Source organism: Manis javanica, chromosome 14 (assembly GCF_040802235.1).
Source record: "Manis javanica isolate MJ-LG chromosome 14, MJ_LKY, whole genome shotgun sequence".
Taxonomy (NCBI): domain Eukaryota; kingdom Metazoa; phylum Chordata; class Mammalia; order Pholidota; family Manidae; genus Manis; species Manis javanica.
The window spans coordinates 2,421,672-2,437,279 of NC_133169.1; the positions used below are offsets into that span (position 1 = coordinate 2,421,672).

At 59.3% G+C, this 15,608-nt stretch overlaps 2 protein-coding genes across 2 annotated transcripts in view; one reads left to right on the plus strand and one right to left on the minus strand.

Annotated features, from left to right (window-relative positions):
• CD247 (CD247 molecule) overlaps window positions 1–13,449 on the plus strand; it is a 69,043-nt gene extending 55,594 nt beyond the window's left edge. The window contains exons 2-8 of the mRNA XM_073221619.1: window positions 7,869–7,972; window positions 8,815–8,871; window positions 9,050–9,130; window positions 10,007–10,039; window positions 10,462–10,518; window positions 11,072–11,113; window positions 12,329–13,449. Of these exons, the coding sequence (XP_073077720.1) occupies window positions 7,869–7,972; window positions 8,815–8,871; window positions 9,050–9,130; window positions 10,007–10,039; window positions 10,462–10,518; window positions 11,072–11,113; window positions 12,329–12,394 (440 nt within the window). The 3' untranslated portion in view covers window positions 12,395–13,449. The remainder of the gene's footprint in view (window positions 1–7,868; window positions 7,973–8,814; window positions 8,872–9,049; window positions 9,131–10,006; window positions 10,040–10,461; window positions 10,519–11,071; window positions 11,114–12,328) is intronic.
• A 994-nt stretch (window positions 13,450–14,443) lies between these two features.
• The window catches only part of POU2F1 (POU class 2 homeobox 1), a 177,108-nt gene continuing 175,943 nt past the window's right edge, over window positions 14,444–15,608 (minus strand). The window contains exon 16 of the mRNA XM_073221616.1: window positions 14,444–14,808. Coding sequence (XP_073077717.1) covers window positions 14,543–14,808 — 266 coding nt within the window. The 3' untranslated portion in view covers window positions 14,444–14,542. The remainder of the gene's footprint in view (window positions 14,809–15,608) is intronic.

The following is a 15,608-nucleotide window of genomic DNA, read 5'->3' on the forward strand; positions in this document are numbered from 1 at the left end:
TAATATAATACTAACTGAAAGGAGCCAGGTTTTTAATTTTTTTCAGGGAAAACATTTTATGTAATTACAATTTATAAATACAAACAACAAATACCTTGGGAGGCAATCCGCCATCACGTTAATAGTAGTTCTGTTTGAATGTGGTATTATGGGTGATTTTGAATTTTTCTACTTTCATGCACTTTTATAATGAGTTGATTTACTTGAACATAAAACGAATAGTGATGCCAGAAAAAGTTTTTTTAAATGACACAAGTGCTCAGGTTTTACTGTAAGGCTAATTATTGTCACAACCACCTGCAAGGACCCAAGGTAATGGGGAAGACAGGGCGCTGTTTGGTATCTTAGGGGGGAACAGGGTCATGGGCATGTATTTCCCTGGCATATTTTTTTCTATTACACTTGTTCTCTTTTGTGCAATATTGGTACCTGGCCTGCGGATCCGGACAGGGCTGGGTTCAGCCCTGGCTCTAGATCCCAGGCGTGTTATTAACCGCTCAGGACCCCACTTCCCCAGCTGCAAAGTCACAGTAGCTGTAAGCGCTGAAGGAGAAAACTCACATGTGCTCCCCGGCACAAAATTAATCTTCAAAATAAATGGTTGCCATTAGAATCCCTGCGTCTCTCCTGCTGCGGTGGACGTTGCTCAGTGACAAGCCCAGGGGCTGGTCTGCGTGCCTCTGCAGCTGTGGCCAGCGTGCCAGCAGCACGCCGAGCGGCCACCCAGAGCTGCCGTCACTGCCTTCTGGAGAGCTCGTGACTTCCTGTTTTCTGATTTCTTGGTGTGCAATGTCACAGCTTGTGTCTGAGCTTGGGGGTGCTGGGGCAACAGCAGGACATGGGGCTCAAGGGCGGGGCTGCAAATGGAGGTCAGGGGGGTGGACACTGGCCAGTCCTACCCGAATCACCGGCTTCGTGGTTAATACCGATGCCATTAGCGCCGTGTACTGGCTGCCCGTCTGTTTACGTGTCACACACCCTGGAGGTGGCTGTGTGATTATTCCAGGGCCACATAGCTAGTGAGGTAGCAGGGCCGGACTGGGACTCGAGTCCTCTGCCTGCAAAGGATTTGTTCTCACTGGGATGTTGAAGTGCCTCAAGAAGGGACAGGGTGGACTTTAAAAGGTTGCCTTATAAGAAGAGGGAGAATCTGTATTTTTTCGATACTAAAAGCAAAACTAGGACCAGAGTTGTTTTTTAAAAACTCTAGAATGAGAGCATTCCACTAGTGATGGGTAGACAGCGAGCTCACTGTCACCCAAGGTATTCAAGCAGAGGCTGGAGGTGCCAGGGAAAAAATTCCTTCAAAAGGTGGGAAGCTCTCTGGATGAAAGGAACTCTGAGGGCATCGGGATAAAGGGGAGAGACCAGGGACTCGCATCCGATGCGCGTGGAGCTTTCTTGCTGAGTGACCTTCTGAGCCCCCGTTACCTCATCTGCAAAATAGTAATGGTAGTGATTCTGTCCATATGATAACGAGTCGTCTAAACCAGACAGCGTGAGGGCAGAGAGTTCTCTAAACGGCGTGCTGAGGGCAGATGTAAGTCACCTCATTATCAGTTGGTGAAGCCAGGTGTTCCCAGAATGTCCACACCCGCCGAGCTCTTACAGTGTGCCAAGCACTTAATGCATTCTTGCTGTCTGATTTTACCCTCATCTGCCCTGAAAGGTGGGCATGCCCATCCTGAGCTGTGGAACCGAGCAGCCTGGGCCTGCAGGCCCTGACCCACTGCTGCCGGACCCCCAGAGCCTCTAAGGGCGGCCACCCGAGAGCCAGGGGCTCAGCATGTGCCGCGGGGCAGGGCGCTTCCCCACACACTGGCATCTCATTCCACCTACGTGACCCCTCCGGGAAGCTCAGAGAGGTTGGGAAAGCCGCCCCAAACACAAAGCCAGTGCGAGGCAATTCAGAACTTGAATCAGTCCTTTTGGCTTGAAGGCCTATGTTCTTTGCTCCTCCCAGCAGCCTGTTGATGTGCCAGGTGGGGACGAGAAACAAGAGAGTGAAACCAGGTTCCACAGTTCAGAATGCGCCATCTGTGCTGTCCAGGGCTGGTCGGGGACGGGGCACACGATGGGAAAAGTTCACAGGCTGATGTGACTGACTAAGTGTCAAAAGCTGGCTAACAGGAAGGGCTATGAATTCAGAGTGAGGTGACGACGCTGCGTCCTACACCGGAAGTGAGGTGCACCCAAGGCGGGGAGGTGAGACACGTGCCCGCCGCCAGGGGACCCAGGCATGCCACCCGGCCCTGCCACTGACCTGTAGGTGCCCTTCAGGAAGTTACTCCTCTGGTCTCAGTTTATCAACCCAATCAAACGTGACCAGGCACAGGAAATCATACAACAACTACCAACTGCGGTTCAAAAGAGAGATGTCCTTTCGTGAGTGAGCAGATGCCCTGCTCCTAACCAGGATCTGCTGCAGGAGGCAGCTGGCTGGAGGGGGACGTGGGCACCCGCGTGAGGCTGCAGATTCCCGCTGAGTGATTAAGACAACATTTCCCTGTTCTCAGAAGCCCACAGTGTGGCTGAAAGAAAGCAATGCAATTCAAATACACCTCTCCGGAAAGAACTAGACTCTACAAGGGCAGGTGCCTCCCCCAGGCTGCCCTCCCAGGCTCCAGAACCTCCCTGTGAACGGTCAGTGCCATGCAACTTCCCCAGCTCAGTGCTTTTATGAAGATGGCAAAGGCTGGAGACGGCTCGGCCGAGTCGTCCTGACAAGACGCACATTTCAGATGCAGGGAGCCGTGCGGACAGCCTCCGTGACCCGTCTCTGTGCACCCGGAGAGTCCTCCAGCACCTCACACGGCCTGCTCCCGGGGGCCTGCTGCACCACGGGGAGACCCTGCAGTGCTTCAAGCAGAAGTCAGGGCGGTCCCACTTGGGCTTCAGGCCAGAGCTTCCCCTGGGGTCGTGCAGGAACATCGGAGGCTCAGGATCCCCACCAGCACCCAATGCCCCCTCGGCCTGGAGCACATTCCCGGGCCGGCAGGAAGGACGGCAAGTCTGGGGGCCTGGGCTCCGGGGACACCTTGGTCCTTTGCACGGGGCTGAGTGTGAGAGTGACAGCGCCCCGCCTGCACCTGTTCAGCCAGGTGGCTCAGGAGCCGACACCCCCACCACTGGGACAGTGCGCTCTGGGCACAGGGCCTCCATCCACCAGCTTCTTCGCCTCCACCGAGGACATGTGCAAGTGGATGGAAAGATAGAGCTGTCCTGAGGCCCCCATCCCCGCTGGTGTCCTCTGCCCTCTGCACTGTGACCCAGGCGGTGTGAGGAGGTTTTCCCTCCAGATGAGACACAGCAGGCTTCCAATGATGGCGCTCTGAAGAGGAGAACTCCAGGTAACGACGCAGGACCTGCCCCCTGCCGCCCCTCCCTGTGTGTCATGGCCACATGCTGCAAGGTCCAATCTGGGGACAGGGAGGCCAAGCGCAGCAGCCAGCAAGCTCTCCTGGGAAGATTCTCAATGAGGAGGGGCTGCGGGAACTCTCTGGAGCAGAGCCCTCACCTGCTGGGAGGGGGTGGCTTCTTGCAGCCCTAACGTGCTGGCCCACTTCATCAGTGCCCGCCCGGAGGGTGACAGTGTGGTGATGGGGCTGGGAAACAGCCAGAGTCAAGGTTCCCAGCTCAGCCAGGCCCTGGCATCCTGAGCTACCTCCAGGCTTGTGGTAGGTTCTACAGGGAGTGTGCGAGAGGCTGGCCTCACAGCTGTGGACAGCCGCAGGCTGGGGCCCCCTCTCCTCCCCAGTGGTCAGATCCAGGGCCTGCTGCCCAGCCTGGCCATGGCGGTGAGCGGTGGTCATCCTGGAAAACCCGCAAGACAACTGTAACTCAACTCAGCAGCACCTAGACGTGTGCCAGCCCAGCTGGGCTCGGGTTCCCCTCTGGCCGCGGGTCTGCCCAGATGAGGCGGGGGCCTGAGGGGCGCAGTGGACAGGGTCACCTGTTAGTACTGGGGAAGGCAGGGTGGGGCGGGGGTTGGGGTAGAATTCCCATCACTTCCCGGAATGGCTGAGTCAGCCTTGGATGGGCAGGGCCGAGAATGGCTGCTGAGGCCCCGGCTGGATGGAAGAGGGTCTCATGGTGCAGCTCAGCTGGGAGCATCCCTCTCCTGCTGTGCAAGCAGGGCTTGGCCCCGTGCACCAGGCCACTGTCGCGTGCAGCCTGTGCAAGGAGAATGTTGCCAGGGTCTGTCCTCGTTTCCCCACACTGCTTTTCCAATATGAACGTAGCACTTTCTGAATGGGAAACCAGGTGACTGATCAGGATGCACCCGCTCTTCAAATGTCAGGTTAGTTGTAACACCCCACATGCAGGATCTGGTTACCCATGCAGACCTGCATCTCGAGTCCCACCCTGTAAAAAATGTCCTGATATATCTGACCCTTTCTCCCTCCAATAGATTATTTGGTGGTGATTTTGGGAAAAAAATCATGGTGACGGCAATAGATGACATATGGAGCACTTATTATGTCCTGCACCCCGTAATGAATATCCTAGTGCTCCCCTCCACTGACTGAGACAGTGGTGTTACCATTCACCTTTAATAGATGAGGACACTGAGGCTTGGAGAAGTGCAAGGACGCACAGTTCAGAAGTACACAGAAATTGCAGGACTGAGGCGTTAATTTCCTTCTCTGTGAAATCTGTGTTTGCTGGAGGGCACAGCTGTGTCCCGATGGAAGGCTGCACCCGTGTGATGTCGCAGCTCTGAATCTCAACCCTGGCCAAGCACTGGCCTGTGCTCATGCCAGGTCCCACCCCAGACCATTAAATAAGAACCTGGTCGGGATGTGTGATTCTAGTGCGTGCCAGGACTGAGGATGTGTGGGCAGCCTCGGTCTGTGTCTGGTTCTTGCTCAAATGCCAGGACTTTCCTGGCTGGGTGGATCTGGGGCAGAGGACAGGAAGCAGGAGACAAAACAGCCTGGAAAGCAGCCACCATGCCAAACCATTAAATGCCCCCCTTAGGGGCTGAATCGGGTGGAAATGTGAGCAGGGGCACAAGTGCTCAGGAAGGGAGGTGAACAGGTCTCCGCCTTGGCCGTGGGGAGGCTGGGGAGAGCTGGAATCCCGGGGGGAGTCCTTATGGCTCTTGCTTCTGATTTTTTGCATCCTGGGGAGCTCCCTGCGGCTGGAGGGGGGCCCCTCTGCCCTGTGCGCGGCCTTAGGAGCTGAGCCCATAGCCCCGTGGAGGCAGGGACCCCAGGAGACCTTCCCGACTGCTAGACAGCATTGTCCTTTTGGAGGACATTACAAAACACCTACCAATACCTTATCTCGTTTGATTCTCACCACACCCTCAAGGAAGACAGAATGACCCACCAATTTACAGATGGAGAAACTGAGGCCCAGGGAGGGAAGGTGACTTGCCCAAGACCACAGAGCTGCGTAGGGCAGGGGAACGACTGGAACCACCTGATGCCCAATGCAAGGCTCTTTCTATTTCAACAGACCCTGGCCCGGAGCAGTTGCCCAATAAATATTTAATCAATCAATCACACAATTGAAATAGGTTTGGGTCCCTTCGTGGAAGTCTCTGGGCAATGGCTGCCCGCCTCAGGTGCGCCCCTGAGGGGTCTGGCTGAGCAGAGGGCAGACCCCCGCTGGGAAGTGTTTCCCAGCCCAGATCTCCTCTGCGGGACCCTACACGGCATGCATGTCATTGGTTGTAAAATCATGTTGCTCTTCAAAAAGAAAGAAAGAAAACGGGTCCCTATTACTACCTCCGGGGAGGCACCCAGTTCCCCTCCCCCACTGCACTGGCTCTGCGCAGAATGAAGAAATAGTTCTTATTTGTTCTAAATTCAGTGTCCAGCAATTTTTCTGGTCTCATTTTATGTGACAGGCAGCTGAGCGATTTCCTCCCAGCCCTTCTTCTGAATCTCCAGCATCCCCATAGATGGCCACTGACGTCTCTACAGTCCTAAGGGAAAAAGTGCCCAGCTTTGGGGGCCCTCGCTGGGGGTGGCTTGCCTCCTGGAGGGCTGCAGGCCCCACCAGCAGCTTCCAGCACTGCCTCTGCCCCACGGGGTGCTGACCCAGGGCTGGGGCTCAGCCCTGGCCCTGAAAATCCCCCACTGAGGCACGTCTGCCCGGTACCCTGCGCTCTGTGTCTGGGGGGAGGGGGCGGAGGAGGAGGCAGAAATGAAGAGGGTGCGGCCATTGTCTCCCGCACTTACAGCTGCACGCAGGCTGAGCTCCCGAACTCAAGCCAGACCCGCAGAGCCCTTGGTGGGGGGCGGGCTGTTACCCTCCTCAGCTCAGGAATCCCCCTAGGGGCTAAGGTGGCAGGTGGGCGAGGCACCAGCCCCAGGGAGGCAGGTGGGACGCTCGAGGATGGGTGGTGTGCCCAGGACAGCGGGAGGGGTGGTGTGCGGAGGCGGGGGGAGCCGGCCCGGCTGGGAGCAGGGCCGGAGCAGCGCTTGAGGAGGGGCGACGGGTCACCGGCGGTTTCTGAGCAGGGACCATGGGAAGTTTACACAGAGATCAGCTGCCGGGGACCCTGAGGGTCCTGGATTAGGGTGGGAGTCAAAGGTCTGAGGACAGAGGGATTACCCGGGGGCCTGGTCAGGACTCTAGCCAGCCGAGAATATCCTGCCCGCAGAGCTTGAAGCCAAAACATTTCACCTGCAGAAGGGCAGGCAGGGCGGGGCCTGGGGATTTGGGGGCGTCCCCAGTCCTGGGCGGCCGCTCACTTGCTGTGTGTGTGTGTGTGGTGGGCGGTGGGTGCTTGGGCTCTGGGGGTGCGTGTGGGAGCGTGGGTGTGTTCTTGGGTTCCCCAGGCTCAGTTTCCGTGTGGGCCTGTTGGGAGGGTCTGACAGGCGTGAAACTAAAGTGGTGTCTGGCAGAGTAAAGACAAGAAAGGTGCAGGTGTTCAGCCCGTTTAACAGAAGCAGCAGCTGAAAGAAGGTGAAGAACTTGCTTCATTCGCGCAGCCGTCAGGACCTGACAGTGCTGCGGGCGCAGGGTCCTTTCCCTCTGCGTGGGCTAATGCCTTCCGTGGCCCCAGGGGGAAACAGCAGGTGGGCGGCCTGGGCCCTCTGCCCCTAACAGGGGAGGGGGACACGCTGCTGCAGTTTGCAAGCTGTCCCAGGTTTTGCACCGGACAACAGGGGTGTGAGGGGAGAAAGGGAGTGTATATGAGGAGGGAACAGCGCGTGCTGAGGCAGATGGGAAACAGTCTGGAAGCGCCAGGGGTACCCCGGGAGGGGTAAGCGTCCAGGGATGTGGGGCGAGGGGGGGGGAGAATGAGGCTGAGGCTGTAGACTAGGACTACGGAGCAGGGTGATGGCCAGGTCCAGGTCCAAAGGTACCTCTGTCGGCTGCTCAGCCCCAGACCCCACTGCCCCGGGCAGGAGATCGCTCAGCGCCTGGGCCCAGAGGAAGCCAGGAGTCAGGACGGGAGTTAACCAAATTCTCACTCCAGAACTAAGTTTGCCATTGAAACGCTCTCACTCAGCCATCAGTTTTGTTCTCTCCCTGTGGATGGGCCTTAGGTGGCTATGCACCCCAATTCAGGAGGTGCCATTCATCCCGTGGGCACTTCGTGCGGAGGCTTCCAGAGAGCTCAGCTCACGGGGCCTAATGCAGAGCGGCGCGCCCACGGTTCTGAGCAGCAGGCCCTCACCATCCCACCAGTCCTGCTTCCCTCCCATCTTCCCCACGAGGTGCCACGTCTGCTGCTGGGACAGGAGCTGCTCCAAGGGGTGGGGGAAGGTTGTGGTTCGATGGGGTGTAGGGAACAGATGCCGCCCGCTTGTCCTGACCTGCCTGACCAGTCCTGAGGCCGCCCTGGGGTGGCAGGGATGTGTTAGGTCACTGTGGCCCTGGCTGACAGGTGTCATTTCTTGGCACAGAGGCACAGAGCTTCGGCCTGCTGGATCCCAAACTCTGCTACCTGTTGGACGGGATCCTCTTCCTCTATGGCGTTATCGTCACTGCCCTGTTCCTGAGAGTGAAGGTGGGTACCACCGGGCTTTGGGGAGAGGTCACGGGCCGCCCCACTCAGGGACATACACAAGGGCCTTGGTCTTGGAAAGTCTCAAGTGTGGGTGGTGCCTGGGGCTTGCCCTATGGGTAAAGCAAGGGTCAGCCAAGTGTGCACCCCAGAGAGGCCGGGGGCTGGCAGGGCTGGCTGAGCCACACAGAGGAGGGAGAGCCTGGAGTTGGGTGCCTCGGTGAGCCCCGCAAATGTGTCCTGGGGCAGGGGTACTGCTGGCAGGGCCCAGGCGTCAGGCCATTAAGAGCAGCTGATGCAGGCCCGCCAGCGTCCTCCCGAAAGCCTCGGGCTTCCCCACAGCGGGAGGGCCGGCCCAGAGCTTGGGGTTTCAGCGGGTGCCCTGCAGACCCTGATTTCCTGGGGGACCGGGGCGGGTGTGGGCAGGGGTGGACGGACTTGGGGACAGGAGGCTCCAGCCCTTGCTCTTTTGGATTTCGAACTTTGGCAAAAGATTTTGTTTGAAAAACAGAGTCTTACTGATTTTCTTCTTTTAAGTTTGAACAATGTTGCCCCAGATGATCTGTCAGGTGGCCTGCAAGGCCCCGGGCTATGCCTGGGCGGCCTGAGCTGGGGGAAGAGGCGGCGTTGCCTGGGGCAGGTCCTCAAGGACACTAAGCGGGTGCAGTGCCCGGGGTCCGGACCGGAGGGAGCCTCGCGCAGTCGCCGTCCCTCCGGGGTGTCCTGCGGACGGCGCGGGGCCAGGCCGGGGCGGACCGGGGGCGGGGCCTGTGGGGGGGGCGGGGCCTGCCGGGGCGGGGCGGGGCCGCGAGCGCGCCCCGCAGCCCCGCTCTGCTCTCTTGCAGTTCAGCCTGAGCGCGGCGGCCCCCGCGAGCCTGCAGGCCCAGACCCAGCTCTACAACGTGAGTGCCCGCGGCGCCGCGCCCCGAGTCCGCAGCCGAGCGAGGGGGTCCCCGCGGGAGGGCCCCCGGCTCTGGCCCCCCCGCGGCCCGTGGCCGCCCCCCGGAGTCCCGCCCGCAGGCGGCGCGGCCCAGCCCGAGGCCCCGCGGGGCTGCCCGACGCCGACGCTCTGTCTTGCAGGAGCTCAACCTCGGCCGCCGGGAGGAGTACGACGTTTTGGATAAGAGGCGGGGCCGCGACCCCGAGATGGGCGGCAAACAGGTGGGGCCCGCGCTCCGCCGCGCCCGGGGGGCTCGAGGGCCGCCCGTGTGAGGGGCCCGGGGGCTGAGGACCGAGGCCCCATGGCCGCCACCGGCCCTCTCCTCCGCCCCTCGGCATCACAAGGCGCCCCCTGCACCAATGTGGCCCCTGCCCCGCGGCCAGCCTCCACTGCCTCCCCCAGGCTGGCCCTTGGCCCCTGCGTGTGAAGAGGCCCCGCAGGAAGGCAGAGGCCACGAGGCTGGGTCCCAGGTGCCCTCCCAGCCGGGTGGGCTGGGGTGCGGGGTCCCTGTCCGCTTGGCTGAGACTCCGTGCCCTATGGGGAGGGGAGCAGCTGGAGGCGGCCGGAGGGGGCCTCTCCAGAGCGGGCTCTGCCCGGAGGCCCCGGCCGCCCTGGCCTTGATTTCCCGCGGCCTGCCCACCTAGCCCTCGTCCAGGCCCTGCGCGCGCCCTGTGTGGGCCGCGCTGTTGCTAGAGCGCATGGGTGGAAGGAAAGGCCTTCGCCCCGCACCAGCTTCAGCTGTGCCCCTCCTCTTGCCCGGACCGGGCGGGGTCGGCAGGGCCTGCTGGGCAGTGGCTGGCCCCGCTCCAGGGGGCATTCTCGGTACCCTTTTGTCTTCAGCCCAAAATCCCACTTGTAAGTCTGTGAGGAGCTCGTCGTTGTGGCAGTGTATCTGCCAGGGGACAGACAGACCTGCCATCAGCAGACATCCCAGGGCCTGCCCTGGGCAAGGCCGGGCCGGAAGGCCCGGTGGGGTGAAGCCTGCGTGCAGGCGGGAGGGCTGTGGCCGCAGGGAGCGGGCAGTGGGCGGGCGCCCCACCTCCCCTGCCTGCGTCCCTGCCTCTCCACCTCAACACCTTCCCTGTCGTTCCCCGCAGAGGAGGAAGAACCCGCAGGACGTCGTGTACAATGTGAGTAGGGGGGGCGGTTTGTTTAGTCTCAGAAAGGTGAGGTGGCACTGGAGGGCTCTGCCCCCCAGGACGCTTTGCCCCTGCCCCAGGGCCTTTGCCTACCTGGAGCTTAACTTAATAAAGGAGTCTGGGGACTCCCCTGCATTGTCTTGACATTCATGGCCTGTGGCTAGAACTCCATGTCTTTGTGAACTTAACCTGAGCTTCTCAACCCAGTGCAAAGAGCTGACATCCCAGAGAAGATTCCAGAGGGTTGAGGAGGGAGGGTGGGGTCAGATGCTTGTGTGAATAAGGCCTGGAGCCTCGACTGTGGGAGCCCCTTGCCAACGAGGACACAGAGGCTTCCTGCTGCAGGGAGGCCTGCTGTCTCCCACGCTGGTCTGGTCGCTAAAGCCTGTGTCTCCCGCCCCCTTCTTCTCCAGGTGCTGCAGAAAGATAAGATGGCCGAGGCCTACAGTGAGATCGGGCTGAAGGGGGAGGTACGTGCGGCCCTTGGTCCCCAGGTAGGGCCGGGGGATGGGGAGGCACCCAGGGAGCTTCTCCTGCTCTTCCAGATACACCTGCTGTAGGCCTCCGTTCCCGGCCATCCCTCATGCCGTCTGCAAAAGCCCATGTGGTGGCCACGGGGGGGCAAAGTTTAAGCCAGATCTCACCCACTTGATGGTACGTGAGATACTAAGGAAAGGCTGATGCTCTAAGATCTCAGGATTCTAAGATAGCCGAAGTTTTGCAAAAGTAGGTAAAATCCCTCATCACTGATAACAAAAATTATCAAGTGCTTAATACATGCCGCTCTATGCTCAGTGGTTAGGACTTCGGGGCCCATCAAAATGAACATGCAGGGCCCCTTGTTCCTAAAAGATCAAGCATTTCCTGTCCATGGGAGTGGAGCAGAGCCTTCCGGGCAGGGGCTCTACGCGGTGGTGTATCTGCCGGTCCGCAAAGCCAGCCTGCTCGGTGCTTCACCAGGCAGATGGCGTCATGTACTCAGCATGGCTGACTTCCTAACCGTTCTCTTGTCTCTGTCCTCAGAACCAGCGGCGGAGAGGAAAGGGGCATGAGGGCCTCTACCAGGTAAGGCTGATGGCAGAGCCTCCGGTCCGCACAGCTGGCCCTCCATCCCGGCGTGGCGCCATCTAAAGAGGGGCCAGGTCAGGCGCCCCGTTTTGCTTGCTGGCTGGCCCCAGGTCCTGCCAGTAGCTATGCAGGGCAAGCTCACGGCACCCATTCCAGCCCGTGGCGACACCTCTGCCTTTGCGGGCCCGGGGCAGGGCTGGGGTTCAGCCATGCGAGCATGTGACTTGGCTCCAGTGGGCAGGCCCTGGGAGCCCTGGGCGCAGGCCGTGCGGACCAGACCAGCAGCAGCTGCCCGGAGGCTCAGCTCTGGCCTGAAGGGCGGGCATAGGCAGAGGACGCCACATGCACGGTCCCTTCCTCTCCCCTGCTGCTCTGGGCCCTTGCCAGTCCTGCTGTGCCTCATCTCCTCAGACCTAATCAGAGGGGTGGGTGCATGGAAAGGTTGAAGGAAAAAAAAATCAAGAAAAATAAGAACTTGAGTAAGAAAATGTTACTGCAGGTAAGTGCCCGGTTTAAGCAAATGAGTGTAATTATGCAAAGTAAGCAAAGGCGACCTACTTCTCTTAAAATATAAAACCCGAGGGTCTGACTTCCCTCCTGGGCCCATGGGGCTCACAGCTCGCTGGGCTGACTGCGGGGTGTCAGGCTGCCCGCCTGCCCCGACTTCAGAGTGACATCAACGTGCCCCGGATTTACTGTGTGTAAATCCTGGACCAGGGGGAGAAGTTCAGAGAGATGGGCACCAGCCTGCCTGTCCCCTGACAGAGCTTCACGGCAGCTGTGGCCTGGGAAGGAGGCTTGGGGAGGAGGGCTGAGGCCCGGGAGTCACTCGTCCCTGAGGCAGTGACAAGTGCGGGTCCCGGAGGCCCAGGTCTCAGGCCCCGCCGCTTCTCTGCAGCAGGCCTGGGCCCTTCCTTCTGCCGCCAAGCGTCCAGGTGGGGGGCTCTCCTTCCTTCGTCCACAGGAGGTTGGCTAACCTGAACCCTTGGGAGCGGGAAGGAGGTGAGAGTAGCTGGGGAGGGGTCGCTCCAAGGCCGCTCCCAGCAAGGCACAGGCCCGGCTCTTCTGCACTGTGGCCCGAGGGTTTTGCTCCTAGGCCTCTGACACTGCGGGGGTGGTCGCAGGCCCCGCTGCAGAAGGCATCTGTGGACCTCTGGTGGCTTGTGCCCACGCAGGCTCCTGACCCACTCTTTTCTCATTTGCTTTCACCAGGGGCTCAGCACGGCCACCAAGGACACGTACGATGCCCTCCACATGCAGGCCCTGCCCCCCCGCTAACCAGACGGGCACTTCACCAGGCACAGGCCAGACCCGCAGACGCCCAGACTGTTAGACACAGGAAAAAGCATTTACCCTGTCCCCTCCTCTTCCCACCACCATGGTATTCCTCTCTGAACAGGGTGCTTCCAAGTTGTAACATTTGGCCACACCCAGTACCCCCCTCACCCCCCACAGAAGAGCGTCCCTGGAGGCTCTAAAGGGTGTGACCCCAGGGCATGGCCCTGGCTGAGGAGCCCGCTGTGAGCATAGTGTGACCTCAGGTCCCCTGGTTTGCGGGAGGCTGGGGGCAGCCCCCCAGGGGCTCTGGGCTTACCTGGGACACGGGTATCCTCCTCACAGCTGGGTTAAGTCTGTGTAAAGTCCCTGAGAAACCCCAAAGGTTAGCCCGCATCCTAATGGTCTGTATTGCTCTGTCAGTATTGGAGTGGCTCGTTTCTGCTGTGAATCTGGCTTCTGTTGTCAGCCTGCCCCCCACTTCAAGGGACCTGTAATTCTCATGGTTGGGTAGAGGCTGTGTTGCCTCCCTTCAAGGCCTGGGCAGCGGGGGAGGTGGCAAGGGCACGTCTGCCAAGTGTGCAGCAGCCAGAGGTGATGGAGGAGGGCCTGGGCAGTGGGGGAGGTCTGGGAGCAGGGGCACCATCTCGGAGGCCCACCTTCAGTCGCCAGTGACTCCCCATCACAGAGACTGTGTCCCAGGCACTGTGGGGCCCCAAGGAGCAGCAGGCCCATCCCTGCCCTTGGGGAGCTTGTTCTTACAGGGGCATGAGTGTGAACAGAGTGTGGTGGGGGCAGGAGAAGGGGGCAAGATGCTTCCCAGCTCACCCGGAGACAAACCCATCCTGGCGAAAGCCTCAAAGGGAGACAGCGCCGCCCAGATCTGTGAGGTTCCCCAGGACAGCGGCCCGGCCAGAACCATCTGTTGGCTTCTGGAACCCTGCTCTGTAATTAAAGGCACGTGGCTGGGGGGGACCCCTCCCTGTTCTGCTTGTTTTAACTTACACTGGCTTGCTAAGCCTGATGCTAATGCATAATAAATACTCCAGTGAAAACGCTTCCTGAGGTGTATTTTAGCAGTCGGGCCTGTGCTGGCGATCCGGTGATCGGAAGTCGGTGGGCTGCCCCCCGTCCTCGGGGCAGACCTGTCGTCAGGAGACCACCGGCTGGTGGCTGTGGCCCGGCCCCTGGGAGCGGAGCTCAGCTGACAGTGCGCTGGGATGGGCCAGGCCTTCCGCAGCCCAAGGGAGGTGGTTTCGGAGCCCAGGGCCTGTGCTGGCTTGGGGAGGGCAAGTCAAGCAGGAGCGGCTGGCGGGGACTCAGACTGCTACTGAGGCCACAGCAGAAGACCTCAGGTCCCTAGGGCTTGGGAGGGATGGAGGGCCACACGGTCTTCTAAGTCAGGTTCCCTCACAAAGGGTGGCTCTGCCTGTGGCAGCGTTTCCTCTGACTGGATGGAAGGCCCCAACTCAAGCCACCAATTAATACTGGGTGAAGACGGAAATCAAAGAAGTCCAAGGCCATGGCTGTTAAAAGTCCCTGAGCACTTGGGACTCCAACTCCAGGAGGGACAGGCATTCTGCCAGGTGTGATGGAACAACTCACAGCGGAGGTGTTTGCTTACAACCTGGCCTCGGGGGACTCAGTTCCACCCAACAAATACCCCACCCCTACTCTTCCCAGCCCAGCGCTTTGCAAGCTTCAGGGAGGACGGGGGCCACCATCACAGAGCTTGGGACTTCAAATGTTGTCATCGGGTTTCAACCAGCTGAAAGAACTTCATCACACTGCACGCAACAGGACAGGCACGTGGACACGGCCCAGGGCAAGGGGCTGCCAGTGAAGGGATGAAGGGCCCAGCGAGGCAAGGAGCTGGGGCAGGAAGGGACCCCTGAGCAGGGGCAGACGGAGACCCACCTGAGGGTGCGACCTGGCACCGAGGCAAAGGAATGGGAATAGGTGTGTTGCTTGAGCCACTGAGTCGCTGGCCGAAGCTCGGCAGACCTGTGAGCTGCTAACTCCTTATCCTCTACTCACTGGGCTTTTAAAATCTCAGGTTGGTTTACCTATTAGTGCAAGTGGGAAGCCTCTGCCTCAGACCTAGTTAAAGGCTGGCTGTTACATACAGGCTGCATGGACAGTTTGGCTGGCCTAAGAGTTTGAACCAATTCTGTGAGAATTTGACCTGCAAGGAGGAAAGCTGCCAGTGGGTTGGGTTGGGCTGAGCTGGCCTGGGGTGGGCGGGCAAGCGGACTTACGGTGTGCAGCCGGCCCTCCACAGAGGGCGAGTGCGGGAGGCCTGAGTGGCGTGCCCAGACCCGGGGGGAGGCCATGCCTGGCCTGCGCTTGAGGCCTGGCAGTTCCTGCTCCAAAGCACACCTGGATCTCCTCAATCTCAAGACATTTTTGTATAAGACCTGCCATCAACGGAGAAAGAAGAGTGCCAAATGATTTCCCTCATTTGTGGAGTGTAACAATGAAGCAAAACTGAAGGAACAAAATAGTAGCAGACTCAAGAGACTCCAAGAAGGAACTAGTGGTTACCAAAGGAGAGGGGTGGAGGAGGGCGGGTGGGGAGGGAGGGAGAAGGGGATGAGGGGTGTATGTTTAGTACACATGGTGTGGGGGATCACGGGGAGGACAGTGTGGCACAGAGAAGGCACAGTGGATCTGTGGCATCCTGCTGCACTGATGGACAGTGACCGCATTGGGGTGTGGGTGGGGACTGGATGATATGGGTGAATGTAGTAACCACACTGTCTCTTCATGTGAAACCTTCCTAAGAGTATATATCAATAATACCTTAATAAAAAATTAAAAAAAAAAGACCTGCCATCAATTTACTTCAAGTAAAACACTATACTTAACATAAATACCATTGTAAGATGCAGCCCTGTCTCAGACTATGAAGATGCGTGCGTCAGAACCAAGGAAGCGCGGCATTTTACTTGCACGGAGGAACCAAGACACACATGTACGAATTAAGATGGAAGCTCTCAGGATTTCTTGAAACATCCCTTTGATGTCACTGAACTCAGACGTAGGATGGGGATATTTCTGATGAATCCTTTTTCTTCTTGGAATATGACTCAAGACTCCTCGTCCATAAACAGAACAAGTCACACGCTGAAGCCCAGGTTGGCAGGTGCGGAGGGCAGAGGACCAGCTCAGGCTAGGCGGGCAGCTCCAGCGGCAATCGGGCCTGGTCATCCGGGCA